The 15,626-nt window shown below is 44.2% G+C and overlaps 1 protein-coding gene across 1 annotated transcript; it reads right to left on the bottom strand.

The window, feature by feature from the left end:
- Positions 1–129: 129 nt before the first annotated feature.
- Positions 130–15,435, bottom strand: cunh6orf136 (chromosome unknown C6orf136 homolog). The gene is made up of 7 exons (XM_074687352.1): positions 15,102–15,435; positions 6,612–6,848; positions 5,794–6,513; positions 4,311–4,399; positions 3,936–4,136; positions 3,776–3,845; positions 130–1,402 (listed from the first exon to the last, which is right to left on the bottom strand). Exons 2-7 carry the CDS (start codon positions 6,708–6,710, stop codon positions 1,259–1,261), a joined length of 1,323 nt encoding a protein of 440 aa, XP_074543453.1. The 5' UTR covers positions 6,711–6,848; positions 15,102–15,435; the 3' UTR covers positions 130–1,258.
- Between the last annotated feature and the right edge of the window lie 191 nt (positions 15,436–15,626).

Raw genomic sequence — 15,626 nt, 5'->3', positions numbered from 1 at the left:
CACACACACACACTCACACACACACTCACACACACACAGTCACATAGTCACACACACACACAAGTTTATCAGCCCTTGACTCATAAATCTCTGACACACTGTTGATTGTGATCACAACTTTATTACTTCACACATCCAGATGTCACACACACAGGTAAGTTACTGCAGCTCTACAGGTGGAGACCACGGGACTGAAGCATTGTGAGAGCAGACCCTGAAGGAGGAGACCCAGAGAGAGAAAAGCCAGGGGGAGGAGACCCAGAGGGAGCAGACTCTGAAGGGGCAGACTCTGAAGGGGCAGAGTGAAGGGGAGCAGATTTTGAAGCAGCAGACTCTGAAGGAGCAGACAGTCCTCTGGTGTGTCTGGGTTGCAGCATGCATCTTGCTCTGGTTGTTATGAAGAAGTGAGTCTCAGCCAGGGTCTGTAGACCAGGTCACATTCACACCTTGAATATTTATTGAGATGAGTCTGAGCCATGACAGGACAGGTTTATTCAGGTCTGTGATCAAGGTCACACTGTTCACATCTGTACAGGTAGGCTGTGATGATCACCTAGCTTTCATTCAGCATCAGATTGTCTCTTAGAGCTTCTTCTCCTACAAACACTCCTTAATCGCTTTAGAGCTCATCTCTCTACTCCATGTTCAGCTTTTCTGATGGGGGGTTGGGCCATGGAGGCCCACATGTCATCAGACCATCCCGTGATACACTCACAGATTTACACTTGTGTGTAGCTCTGTGAGTGTATCACAGAATGGCATCCACCTGTTAATTACTTCATAATGTTAGAATTAATGTACTGTGTCCAACATGTTCACCTTATCCTCTTGTGTTTTCTCAGACTCTGCACTGACAGGTTTGTAGACTCAGCAGCACCCCCTTCGGTGTCTCTCTCCAGTACATCTCTGGTACATGTCTATTAGTGTTTGCAGCTGTAGATCTGAACAGAAAATCACAGTCTAAGTCCTCTGACGTCCTCACTTTAACACACATTACCAGAGGAACCCTTTAAAAGGAGGAAACTTTATTAGACTACAACAAATCAGGCGGCTGTTCATCCAATCAGCACACAGCTCAGTGTCCATGTTAGCCTCCATCACCGTTTGGATTTAATGATGTCCACTTACAGACAGGGGGCACTGTTTGCACTCTTAGCTCTGTGTTTAATGTATGGGCACAACATGTAACTTCATGTTAGCTTCACGCTAGCCTGTTCCTATGTTGATGAACGAGTCTCATGGTCTTGATACTGTGGAGTCAGTCTCTGCTCTGTCTCAGGGAGGACAGCAGTGGGGGCAGCAGGTTCAGAGCCGGGCGATGCTCCTGGATCCCCAGAGCCACCAGAGCCCCAGCCAGGAGAGACCCCACCCGAGGGAGCAATGGGGGCTGAGCTGGCATCATCTACAGAGAGAGAGAGAGTAAGCTGTCAAAAGCTCCTTCATCTACATTGGCAGGAAAGACCAGATCCCTGCCCCATGAAAACTCCACGCCAAGCAGTAGTAAACATTCACACTCTTCTTAAAATGTCAAAAAAGAAATTTAAACTTATTAATATAATTTGAACAAAAGTATGTAATGTATCCAAGTAGTTCCACAAGTTTGAGGTGCTCATCTTTTTTGTGCCTGATCAAAAATTGCGTCATTTTATACAACGGATCAAAAATCGGCTTTTTAAAAGAAAATACGGCCAATGGCCGATAGAGACAAATGTCCAAATATCGGCCCGATATATCGGCCCGATATATCGGTCTACCTCTACTCCACGGACACAGAAGCTAAACCAGAGGTCTCCAAACCAGCATCCGTTACCTGGAACCACACCTAAAGAGAAGGTGGCTACTGCTGCTTACACTTATAGGCAGACATGGATCAGGTCTGGATCAGCTCTTAAGCCTTGCTGCCACCAAGTGGTCTAGCTTGGTTGGTCTCGGCATGGCACGCATTTTATGGCATTTCTCCCGACTAATCCCTGGACAGATCCTCTAACAACCGAGACAGCCCGTCCCACTTTTGGGGACACTTCCATTGGGGTGCCAGACTAAATTGATCCAATCCCAGAAAGTGGAGCTTCAACACTGCAGTCTGTTGATTGGTGGTAAGAACCGTCACTTCCTATATGACAGCAGCTGCTGTATTTCTCCTGGTGGCACACAGCCCTCTCTGAAACAAAGCTTGATTGTTCTTTGTAACAAAGAGACACATGCCAGTCAGAGGACCAATTGCTGGATTTCTCCCATCGTTGCTCTGTGTTTACTGTGTCACTATGTTTTTCTTCTTTGTTGGATTTGTTGCTATGGCGCCACACTATTATGTAACTAATGCAGCCATTGGTATCCCGCTTACACAGCACCTACCATAAGGGGGCACAGTTGTTTATAGAAACACAAACAGGACCAGGCTTAACCAAGCCAACCCGTACCAAACTGTACTGATCTAAATCAGACTGCTAGGTGGAAACAGGACTTTGGTCTGCTGTAATACCAGGCTGCTAACAGTGGAGTGAAAGTGACTGACAGTGCTGTTTCTACAAACACAGGGCAATCTTATCATGAACATAAACATCCCCAATCTGAGCCCATCCACACTCTAAGACCGTTCTCACTATAAGACCACTCCCACCCCGAGACCATCCCCACCAAGAAACCAGCCACACTTTGAGCCCATCCCCACTCGGAAGGCTGATTTGTGCTTGACGCGTCCGCTGGGACCGCGCAACTTCATGTGGACGAATGAGGTCATTTTCGCACCTACAGTTCCTCAGGCGGTCCCTTTCATGCAGAAAAGTTCCCCGCGGCACACAATAGAAAATGTTTAACCTGCCGAGAAGCGCAGACAAGATGGCAGAAGAATGGGATCTCCTAATGGTGGAAGTGCAGAAATACAGGCATCTGTATGACTCTTCACACAGAGATCACCGTGATAACTGAGTGGTAATTTATTCATGGCGTGAAATTGCGGCCACTCTCGGCAGATAAAAGAAATTGGTTAAAAGACTCTGGGACAGATTTGACATTTTGTAAACAAAGGCAAACTTCTTTGACACTCGTTCAGTACTCTGATAGACTTCCGTTAGTGATACACCACCCCCTGCAGTATGGGAATGGACCCCCAACCGATGCTGCATGGGGTGTTAAAAAGCATGAAAGCCTCACGCTTTCTTTCAAGTGGATTTCGTGTGTCTGATTTCCGTGCGTCACGTTGGCGTAGAAAGCATAACACAGCCTTGAGACCATACGCGCACTGAGCCCATCCCCACAGTTTGAAGTTCAGCAGTCACCATAACTCATCAGCTGCCAGTTATTCAGAGCATCTGACCGATCTTTCAAGACCCACAGAATATTGTTTTTTATGACTATGTAAACACCAAAACTACCAAAAGAAGAGTGGCCTCTTTTTTAATGTTTCTCTTCTTTTTTCGTTCAAAAAACAGAAAATGTACTTTTTTGGATCACGCTCTTCTGGGGCGCTCCATCCTTTGATCTTCTCCATGATATCCGTTGTCTTTTCTCACGATGGCGCCACTCTTTCTCTCTGATCTGTTGTGACACAAGTGATGACGAGCTGCCTGAACTTTTCTGACTGGTAGCGTCTAGCCATGTCTCTGTCATCTCACATCTTTTTCTCATGTCTATGCTGATCTTTCATCCAAAGAGCACACCGCTGTCACCCACAGTAGTTTACAAGCCTGATACTGACTGACAAGCTCCACCAGACTAGTTGTAATTGAACTGACGATTGACGTCAATGGCAGTCATGAGTTAATCATGGTCTCACTTTTTCCAGTTTGTGACAGTGGATCAGTCCGTTCTGTCTGATGTAGAAGGTGGAGAAGGCATCAAAAGACCTGCACCAGAAACACACACAGCTGGGTTACACATTCTGCTAAAAGAAACACAGTCCAGCATGCAGAGCTTCACAAACATGAATGTGTTACCTGTACAGGTGAGACTTGTCTCTGCGATAGAAGCGCAGCAGCACAGAGTGGAAGGGGAGGCCTCTGATCCTCCAGCGGGCTTTGATGGTCCCATCCTCTGGGTGTTTGGTTAGCTTCAGCACCTCCAGCCGAGCGTTGGCATAGTAACACAGAAACAGGAAACGCCACAGCGCAAGGGTCAGCTGGTACGCCACCAGGCCTCTACGGCAGAGAGAGGGGGAGCGTGTCAATGGACTGTTTATCTCTGTCTTCAGCCACCAGGGGGCAGTCAGTTAGATTAAACTCTGATATGCAGCATGAGTCATCAACAGTCAGATGCCAAGCCTGGGTTTAGGGTTCAGGGCCTCAGGGTGCTGATGTGTGGACTTGGCTCACCTGGTTTTGGTGTTGAGGAAGCTGTTGATGAACTCCAGGTCTCTGGAGTACATGCTGTAGTCATGGGTCCTCACAAAGAAACCAGGGAGCTACACAAAGCAGAGGACAGTTTGGAGTCAAGGGGTCAGTTTAGAACTACAGGGATCTCATAAACCAGATCCCTGATCCGAACCATCAGTCCTCAAACTGAAATCTTCTTCCTATGCAGCTGAAATTGGTTTGATTGAAATGATCAGTTTTGGACCACAGAAGACCACCTGTATGACCAGCTGTAGGCTGTAACCGTTGATTTGTGTTATCTGAGTACATCATTTGCTGAGGCACAAAGAGAAATACATTTGATTTGGTGTTGAAAATACCGTGCAGCTGCAGCTGTTCTTTGATGTCACACACTCATTAGGAGGAGAGTGCAGCTGGTCATGTGACTCACTGAAGGAGGGAAATGCTATATTTTTCTCACACACACACACACACACACACACACACACACACACAGATTAAAAAGAGCTCAAACTTTCACACTGGAGGTAAAACTGGCATGACAGACCAGCAGGAGTGACCGGCGACAGCACGAGGACCTGTCCAAACCTGCTTGCAGCTTTTTTGACAGACAGTGGGTGACAATTCGACCATCTATGAGCAGTTGTTTCCAAAACTTTTGTAAATTTTACTCCCTCTGCAGCAGTTATGTGATCATGTCACACACTCATTTGGAACCTAGTGCAGTTGGTCATGTGAGCCACTGAAGGAGGCAAAATACTATGTTTTTAACAGCTGAACATGCTCAAAACATGTGACAAAATGACATGGATGGATTCCTGACTAAACGTCCTACAAAAATATCATATTTTTACTGCGATTTGGCTAAAATTGTGCCACTTTTGTGAATTTCACTCCCTCCACAGGAGTTGTGTGATGATGTCACACACTCATTTGGACTTTAGCGCAGCTGGTCATGTGACTGACTGAAGGAGGGAAAATGCTATGTTTTTTAAACACACACACACACACAGATGAAACCTTGGCAGAGGTAAAGAAAGGGCATGACAGACGGGTATGTAGCGACCGGTGTGAGGGTGAGATTGCAAGAGGGCGACGGGGCAAGGACCCGCCTAACGCTGCTTGCAGCTTTAATTAAACTTTTGTGTTTGTACATTTTTTATTTCATTCACTCAATAAAAGGTTGAGTTTCCTTTTGTGTAGATCTCCAATCACTCCTGATGTAATGGGGGGGTAATAATCTGGGGGATATGAAGTGACCGAAGCCAAAATATATCCTAACCTTACCCTAGCAGAGGGTACTGAAAAGCTCAGTATTTTACAGTGCAGCATTGTTTTCCTCCATCAGGCTGTCCTGTCATTGAGAGCTCACAGTGCTGAATTATCCTTGATCGCTGCTTCCTGAGCACACAGGTCTGCTGCTGCTACCTACGCTCTGTAAGCATTATGGGAGACCGGCTTTCTAGCAGTGAAACGTTCTTACCTCTACCCTCAGCCGCTCGTACATCAGGGCCAATTTCTCCTCTCCCTCCTGGTCTCCTGGGGGGTTCACCTCCTCCTCAGCTCTCTCTGCATGGCTGCACAGAGAGGTCAGGGGCAGCTCCATTGGCCAACTAAGTCCAGCTTCCTGTGCTAATTTCAGGCTGCTGCCAGGTCTAGAACCTGAGCCTGGCTCAGAGCCTGGTTTAGAGCCTGGCTCAGAGCCTGGCTTAGAGCCTGGCTCAGTCCCCGGGCAGTGGAAACAGTAAAAGTGGGAGCCGTACATAAACGGGGCAGGACACCTCTCTGCTTCAAACAAACTCCTGAAACATCCATGTTCTCGCTTTAAAACACTGTCCCTCCTGAAGCTGTCCACGTTGATGTCATCCTCTCGTCTGCCGTCCACCGTGGTCAGGGGGAAGGAGAAGTCGTACAACCGGTGAGGGATTAGCAGATCCCTGAGCTTGCTGTGACTGAACAGAGGGATCTCCAGCAGGCTGTGCACGCCATCTGACTCACCTTGTGGCACCAGCACACACACACTGAGAGACTCTTCCCAGCACTCCTCCCAGCAACCCCCCCTCTCAGGCTGGCTGGCATGGTGGAACGGGTGGGACAGCAGGGGCTGCTTATTCCTCTGGTACCTCAGGCTGTTTGGGGGCAACAGGGCCCAGGATGCACTGCTCAGGGGCTGGGCCTGGCGGATCTGCTGCCAGTGTGTCAGCTGTATGAACAGAGAGTGTGGGAGGATTAGATCAGGCAGCGAAAGACGCCTGAGTCCAGTTCTGTGTGTGTCCTGTATGATGGAGCAGCAGACTGTACCTGGCTGACACTCCAGCTCTGTCCGCAGGTGGGTTGTCGTCTGCATTGGCGGCGTACACAACCCACCCAGAAGGCCACGCCCCCTCTGCTCACAGCCATTCAGCACAGGGGCCGAGGCAATCTCTGTCACCAGCTGACCATCACCCACAGCACCCACAGGAGAACACAGCTGGGGGCTTGGACCAACCACTCGGACCTCAGAGGTCTGGACGATCCAGCAGAAAGACCAGGACACACCTAAGAGCAAAGAGAAGAGGGAACGGGGCTTGGTCAGGCACTTTAGTTTGAGTGTGGACACTGAGGGGTTTCAGTGGGAACAGTGTGTGAGGAGGAAACTCTCATGTTACACAGATGATTCTCTGCTATGGTTAAGAGCTAACCAAACCAAGCAGCAACCTCTGATCTAAAACATGCAGAAGTGCTGAAAGCTGCAGTTCGTCCTGAGTCCACTTCACTGTCATGAGACAAAAAAGAGTTTTCACAGCAGAGATAAACGTGTTTATAGCCTGGGACCAAAACCGTCTGCCCTCTGAGCAGCTGATGTCTCTAACAGCGCACACTGTACAGGAGGTGTACTGTTTTATAACTCAGCAGTTTAGAGGATACTGACATCAGCTGATTGACGGCTGATTGATGGCTGTTAGTGAGGAGGTTCAAAGCCCACCCCCTTTCCAATAGAACCTCCAGTGTGAGTCAAACACAAGCACAGAATGGTTTGACTTGAGTGACAGAAGACACACTCAAGTCCTTCCTGACCTTTCAAACACTGGGTAAAATTGATCTTTCCAACACTTCAGGATACCCTGCAGTAGGGCTGGGGGATATAACCAATATACTCGATGTATCGCAGGTTTTTGCACATATCGCAATCATCAAGTACAAACAGTAACCTAGATGTTTTTAAAAGTCGGAACGTAATTCTCTTCGGTGATTTGCTTGTCTCACTCTCTGCTGCTCCTCTCACATCGAGCACCATGCTCCCCCGCCCACCCAGAAAAATTCTCCTGCGCATGCATGTTTTAGTATTAGGAGAGGAGAGAAGCAAGTCGCTTACATGTTGTATCAGTTGCGGATTGTGAGTTCCCAGGGCTTGTTTTCTAGAGTGTAGTTGTTTATTTGGGCTTGCTTTGCTGCCCATATGATCCCCGATTCTCTCCCAACTCTCCACAACAAGAAACAAACGCGACATGTTTTTGAGTTTCACTTTGGCTTTTATGCGCACTCTGCCCCCCTTCTCTGAGTGCCGTTCAATTACGGCACTCAGCTGAGCACTGCTCGAAATATGACGGCAGATGAGTTGGATGCTATTTTACTGAAGACAAACCCAAATGTAATAGAATTCAAACAGACCCCAGGCTCAAAGACAGAAGTCACTGGAGTCCTTTCAGCATGACCAACATTATCCATGTAGCTGCTTTATGGAAATAAAAGTAACATTATCTCCAACTTTAGTTCAGGATATTTTCAAAGTGTAATATAATATGATATAATATAATTGTATAACATATTATATTATATTATATCTTTTATTATATTACATTATATTATATCATTGTATATAATCAGCCAGTTGAATGATTCTGAATGAATTATTTAACTGGAACTAAAATTATGCAACTACACAATGTTTGGTTTAAAATAAAAGGTTTGCTAAACTTTACCTGATTGAGATTTCCCCTTTTTTGCATTCAAAATTTTAAAATCCAACTGAAAAGTCTGCTTAAATCATTTTACTGTTGTCATTTTATACTTCAAAGGGTTGGATTTAAAATTGATATGGTGATCTAGAGCAGAAATCAGAATATCGAGATATATATCGTGTATCGAGATATAGCCTCCAAATATCGAGATATTAGATTTTGGCCATATTGTGCAGCCCTACCCTGAAGCAGTCTCAGGTTGGGATGGATACCGGATTAGATACTTTTAAAGGTACTGACTAAGGTTGGGTACCAAGTTAGGTACTTTTGTAGGTACCAACCGAATTCTGTCAAAAGTACCTGATACTGATTCATGTATAATCAAAAGGTTCTGACTGAAGTATTGAAGTACCAAGTATCGATTCACGCACCACCAAACAGTACCGTGTTAGATACCTAAAGGCATCCTTGTGACAGTGACGGAGTGGAAGAGTAGGTGATGATTCCATACCGAACATGAACACTGCGTTTGAAGTTTATGTATTGAGAGAGAAATATATATTAAATGGAAGAACTTCAGATTTTATCGTTAAACAAATAAATATTTCTTACAGGGATGGGTACCTTTCACATTTGAAATGATTTTGGTACCGATGCCTGGTACCTGGCAACCGGTATTGGTACTCAACAGTACCAATTTTCAGTACTTTTTTGTGTTTATGTGGTAAAAAAAAATATCTATTTGTGTAATAATAAAATCTAATTTTGTTTCAATTTGACATTTTTATTCTTCAATATATAACCTTGTAATGCTATTTTCATGTCCAGTATGGAAAACCTCCTACTCTTCCTCTCCCTCACAGTCAAAAGGATGCATTTAGGTACCTAAACATGGTACTTTTTGATTTTATGTGAATCGGTGCACGGTACTTTTGGCAGAATTTGGTCAGTACTTATAAAGGTACCTAATTCGATACCCATCCATAATTTCTTAACTCATAAACACTCACAAAAATTGGCACCACAGAAGGAGCGTGGTTTGCCAGCCATGGAGTAAGAAGTGTTTGCATGAGCTCCCGCAAAGCTTCTTTCTTCAATCGTTTTTAACTGTGCATTTCTTTCAAAAAAACACACATATAGCGGTAGAATCAACCTATAGGGAAAGGCATCCTGCTGGAGTGCAAAAGATAGCATCAAACTTGCGAAAATATAGATTCACCAGATCCTCCAACACAAGGCCTAACACCTCCTCGAGCCAGGGTGTCGCAAAGAGTCCGGAGCAGGCGACCCCTCCCTCACCTGGCGCTAGCGAGATGGACATCTCAGAGCTCAAGTCAGAAATTCTGCTTTCCTTAAAGGCTGATATTTTGGCCGTGATAAAGTTGGAACTGAAAAATGCTCCCGCCAAAGACTGTTTGAAGAGCGAATTACAAGCAGTGAAGACCGAAATAGCCAAAGTAACTCTATGGTCGTTCCCCACTATAAGCACCAGAAGTGTGGATTTGTTCTATCTAAGGGATGTAGTAATCACCCTGTTCGAGTGGGTGTTAAGGGGTGGGAAGGTACAGGTCTTCTTTGTTTCATAGATTCATGCTGCCAGACTTTTCTTTTTATGTTTGTCTTTTTTTATTTTTTTATTTGTAATTATGTCTTAATGTATTGGGGTAAATGCATGGTTTATAATCTCTCAGTGTCCTGCTATGACCAGTGTTAAAAGTACTAGCAGAGTTAATGGTTGCCAGGTGAATTTTGTAAGCTGGAATGTGAAATCACTTGATCACCCAGTTAAATCTAGGAAGATCTTCTCACATTTAAAACAGCTAAAATCAGATATTGTGTTTCTATAGGAGACCTATATACGTATATCTGACAGTTCTTGTCTCAATAGAAGATGGCCAGGTCAGGTCTATCAGTCAAATTTTCATTCTAAATCAAGAGGAGTAGCCATCTCGTTTAGCAACCATATACCATTTATTGCAGTTAATGTACAAACAGATGCAGCTGGACGTTATGTCATCTTGGTTGGGAAACTTTACACACTTCCAGTTATTTTAGCTTGTATCTACGCCCCAAACTGGGATGACCCACTTTTTTTTGACTAGCTTTTTCTCTCGACTACCTGATTTGGCATCGCACCATCTCATACTCGGTGGTGACATCAACTGTGTTCACCCCCCCTATTAGATCGGAGCATTTCAACAAGGACATCCCAGCCCAAATCTGTGCATGTTATTAAGGGTTTTCTTAAGACCTATGGTGTGACTGATTTGTGGCGGTTTCATAATCCCACATCTAGGGCATATTCCTATTATTCTCCGGTCCACCAAACTTATTCACGAATAGATAGTTTTTTTCTGGATAAAGGAATTTTACACCTGGCCACCAGCTGTGATAATGGTGCTACAGTAATCTCAGATCACTGTTCTTTAACTATGAAATTAGTAATCCCTAACACACAGTCTACCTACCACCCATGGAGATTTAACTCTTTACTTTTGTCTGTCAACAAGTTTGTCACTTTCTTATCATCTGAAATTAGACTGTTCCTGGAAATCAATCAGACCCCTGGCATGTCACCTTCTGTAATATGGGAGTCATTGAAGGCTTATTTAAGAGGCAAGATAATCTCTTATTGCGCTCACAAAAGAAAGGAAGACACTGAACACCTAATAAAACTGACAGACAAGATACTAGATTTAGATATGCTTCATAGTCACTCCCCTTCTGCATGTATTCTAAAAAAGAGAATGGAGCTACAGACAGAGTTTGATATTTTATCTACCAGTCAGGCAGAATATCTTATTTCCAAATCAAGACATAACCACTATGAGCATGGAGAGGCGGCTGGTCGACTGCTTGCCCATCAGCTGCGCCAAAAAACTGCTAATCAAAGTATTCCTGCTATCAACAATGACAATGGTGAAAAATGTACGGACAATAATAAAATTAATGACTGTTTTACAACATTTTATGAATCACTATACACTCCAGATCCCCCAGTAGCCCTTTTGCTATAAATGACTTATTTTCCTCTTTGAATATTCCAACTGTAGATGCAGGATTGGTTGTGGAATTAGAGAAAGATATCTCGACTACTAAGATATCTTCTGCAATTAAGGCAATGCAAGGTGGCAAATCTCCAGGGCTGGATGGCTTTTCCACTGATTTTAAGATATTTTCACTTGAGCTCTCCCCTTTGTTAAGGTTAGTATTTGAAGAATCTTTCTCCTCAAAGTCATTACCCCCAACTATGTGGCAAGCAATCATCTCTCTACTTCTTAAAAAAGACAAAAATCCCCTTAGATGTAGTTCACACCACCCTGTTTCTCTATTAAATACAGATGTGAAGATTCTTGCCAAAGTTTTGGCTCTCCAGCTAGAGCATGTCACCCCTACTATTATTTAACCTGATCAGACAGGTTTTATTAAAAAATGTTTCTCCTTTTCCAATGTCAGACCCTTGTTCAATATCCGTTATAGTCCTGCTCGCCTGATTCAGCAAACACTGAAGTGATACTCTCATTAGACGCCGAAAAAGCGTTTGATCAGGTGGAGTGGGACTATCTTTCGAGACCTTAAAACGATTTTGCTTTGGCCCTAAATTCATAACCTGAATTAAGGTTTTATACTCTTTTCCAGTGGCAGCAATTCGAACAAATAATAATTTATCCACATATTTTGAGCTGCACAGAGGCACGAGGCAGGGATGTCTTCTTTCTCTGCTTTTGTTCGCTCTGGCGATCGAACCACTTGCACTAGCTTTGAGACAAAACCCCCTTATTAAGGGTATTCATCGGGGAGGTTTGGAACATAAAGTCTCACTCTATGCAGATGACATACTGTTACATATATATATCAGATTCTCTCTCTACCCTACCAGAAGTGTTAACCTTACTTAAAAAATTTGGAGCAATATCTGGATATAAAGTAAACTTTCAAAAAAGTGAGCTTTTGCCCATGACCCCAGTGGATAAGTTATACTATGCGTCAACCCCCTTTAAAATTAACTCAACAAAGTTTAGGTACCTGGGTATATGGGTTACATGGGATTTTAAAGATTCATACAAGGTTAATTTCCCACCCCTCTTATCAAGTCTCAAACAGGATCTTGAGCGTTGGGACTTCTTACCTCTCTCTTTAGGGGGAAGAATTAACGTCATTTAGATGAACATACTCCTTAGATTTCTATATTTGCTTCAATGTGTGCCGATATTTTTAACCAAATCTTTTTTCTCTAATTTAAATAATCATATTTCTTCTTTTATATGGAATAAAAAACATCCCAGGATTAAGAAAAATATATTGCAGAAACCTCGCTCTCAGGGTGGATTGGCACTTCCCAATTTTATGTATTACTACTGGGCAGCTAATATCAGAGCTCTGCAGTATTGGATGAGGAATGGTACCTCAACTCCCAGTTGGAAAACTCTGGAAGCAGCGTCTATTACATCTTCCTCCTTAGAGGCTTTACACTGTTCTAAACTCCCATTTAGCCAGCCCATTTCAGCTTTGACCTCAAATCCTATTGTGGTTCACTCACTTAAGATATGGAATCAATTCAGACGCTCCTTTAAACTTACTGACCTCTCATTTGCTGCCCCCCTGTCAAATAACCATGTTTGTCCCGTCATTAATGGATAAAGCTTTCATCAACCTGTAAAAAAAGGGAATGAGCAGAATCTCTGACCTTTATATTGACAATTTGTTTGCATCTTTCGAACAACTAACCCAGATATTTAATGTAAGTAACTCTAATTTTTACCAGTATCTACAGGTTACAAATTTTGTATCATCCAACTCAGACTGTTTTCCTTGCTCTCCTCCAGCTTCTCTCCTAGATTTCATTTTTAAATTCAAAATGGATATGGATATATGGTGTTGTGTGCACAAAGTCAGTGTGTGTGATCCTGAAGGGTGTCTGTCTCTGAGGCTACGTTCAGACTGCAGCCGTTGATGCTCAATTCCAATTTATTGCTCAAATCCGATTTTTGTGTTTGGCCGTTCAGATAACACCTGTAATGTGACCTGACTGCAGACTGTGATGTGAACAGCTCACGCTTCAGAAGTGACACGCATGCTCAGTTTAACATTAATGACATCACGCACAGCATGGTGTGAAGAGGAACAAACACAGAGCAAAACTGTGCTTCACAATGCAGGAAAGTTTGTTTCTATAACGCAAAACCTGATGTCACAGCTCACCTAGAGCGAGCTCTTATTAAAGTAATTATGGCTTTATTTTATTTCTTATAAACCTTATGGTGGACACTCTCTCCCACACCGGGGTCTCTCCTGCAACGGAGTCTCTCCCATTGACCCTGCTACAGCTCAGAGCGTAGTGCGCTGAACAGGTGAACAAAGAGGCAAAAACTTAGTTTTGTCATCTGTTCTGATGTTTCATAGTTTGTCTGGGGCAGATCAGACAGGAGCAGACGCATCTCTGACTGACGCTGTCTCATAGGAAAGTACAGCAGCGCGCAAATACGCACGGATGAGATGGACAGCAGTGGATCATCGGTGTCTCTGCGTCCTGTAAACTGGTATCTTAGCCTGATTAATCCATTCAAAAAGTCGACGCAGTGTTAATGAACTTAATTTGTTAGATATCATAATACAAACGTACGATTCATTCACCTTTATCCTTTATTGTGTGTGTAATGGAGACGCCAGTCGATGTCCCAGTGCTCTCTCACTTTCCTCATCACTCATCCTTTTATGCATCGTTTAATCAAGCTTGTAGCTGGATGAATAACTAAAACTCTTTATTTAAAAAAAGCATACACTTTTTAACAATCACCTTTATATTAACCTCTAATTATGTTCTGTCCATGAAGTGACTTTGAAAACATTTGCCCTGAGGTAAACTCCTGCTGTAGAATGATGTCAAAGTCGCATTAAATGTGACCTGGCTGTTCAGACCTCGGTCGCACTGAAGAAAACTGGATATGTATCTGATTCAGTACCACATTTGAAAGTGGCCTGAATCAGATTTGAAAAGGTCAGATTCCATGCGACTTGTGCTGTTCACACTGTCAGAAACAAATCAGATACAGGTCACATTTGAGCCAAAAAAATCAGATTCAGGCCACTTTTGACTGCAGTGTGAACGTAGCCTCAGAGTCCTCCAGCACATGACCTCCAGCTGACCACACGTTCATAATCAGACAGGCAGGAGACAGCTGACTGAGGGCTGCTTCACATTCGCAGCTGATAGCCTGTGCATGAACACCTTCAGGTAAATCACAACTTCTCTCAGTCTGATGGAGGTCATGTCCAAGTTTAGGGCTTCATCTGGCCTCAGATCAGTAATGATGCGTATCATTGTGGTTTGCAGTTCTTCAGAGTCCCCACTGTTAATTCAATGTTAGCCTGTGCTGTGTTGTGTGAACGGTAAGGTGATAAATAACAACAATAATATGATATCTGTCTGATGCCTTTACGTGACCGCACAGAGAGGGTCAGCATATTCATTTGTGTGTGTGTGTGTGTGTGTGTGTGTGTGTGTGTGTGTGTGTGTGTGTGCGTGCGTGCGTGCGTGCGTGCGTGTGTGTGTGTGTGTGTGTGTGTGTGTGTGTGTGGTCATACTTCATGTTCCCTGCCTCCATTAACCTAATAAGTCTCACAGGAATAATTAACCTGATACCGCTGGTTTACTCTGACTCGGTGATATTCAGACACATGAACACATTTAAAACAAATTTTGACCCATGACAACAGACGTGGAACGTTGGCATTAGCTACACACTGTTAGCACTTCTGCCATCAATTTTAAACGGTAGCGGCTAGCAAGCTAGGCTAGCTTTGTAGCAGCTAGCACCGGCTTGTCAAACGTCCCTGTAGCTTAGCTTACCTTCGAAAGAAGAAAGCACAGGGTCAGGGAGGCTGCAGAGCTCCTCAGTTCATCTTCTGTCCGTCCTTCACCTTTTGGTCAACCCCACTAACCAGCACTGAGCTTAGTTACACAAGTGTCATTCCTGCCCGTGTCGGTGTCCTTGCCCGGCAGACCGTCCTTACGATGCCTTCACGGCTATGGGAAACCGCACCACTCAGCAGACAGTCCTGACGATGCCTTCACGGCTATGGGAAACCGCACCACTCAGCAGACAGTCCTTACGATGCCTTCACGGCTATGGGAAACCGCACCACCACTCAGCAGACAGTCCTTACGATGCCTTCACGGCTATAGGAAACCGCACCACCACTCAGCAGACAGTCCTTACGATGCCTTCACGGCTATAGGAAACCGCACCACCATTCATTTCCTGAATAGGCAGACAGCCCTGACGACGTGTTCAAGTAAACAGGTAATAGTGAAGCCTTGTGCGTGCAGACTGGGTGTGTCTGAAAGCGATAAAGTTCCATACTTCCTCCACTT

The sequence above is a fragment of the Halichoeres trimaculatus genome, unplaced genomic scaffold (assembly GCF_033239565.1).
Source record: "Halichoeres trimaculatus isolate MK-OKI-2021-1 unplaced genomic scaffold, fHalTri1.1 fHalTri1_scaffold_14, whole genome shotgun sequence".
Lineage (NCBI taxonomy): Eukaryota > Metazoa > Chordata > Actinopteri > Labriformes > Labridae > Halichoeres > Halichoeres trimaculatus.
This window is presented reverse-complemented; position numbering and strand designations above follow the sequence as displayed.

What these genes read in the sequence shown, in the direction of transcription:
- cunh6orf136 (XM_074687352.1), bottom strand. Translation starts at nt 6,710, where the DNA reads ATGGCTGTGAGCAGAGGGGGCGTGGCCTTCTGGGTGGGTTGTGTACGC. An exon ending in AGAGCTGGAGTGTCAGCCAG is followed by an intron (nt 6,514 to 6,611) that starts GTACAGTCTGCT and finishes CTGTTCATACAG; the next exon opens with CTGACACACTGGCAGCAGAT. An exon ending in TTCCTCAACACCAAAACCAG is followed by an intron (nt 4,137 to 4,310) that starts GTGAGCCAAGTC and finishes TCTCTGCCGTAG; the next exon opens with AGGCCTGGTGGCGTACCAGC.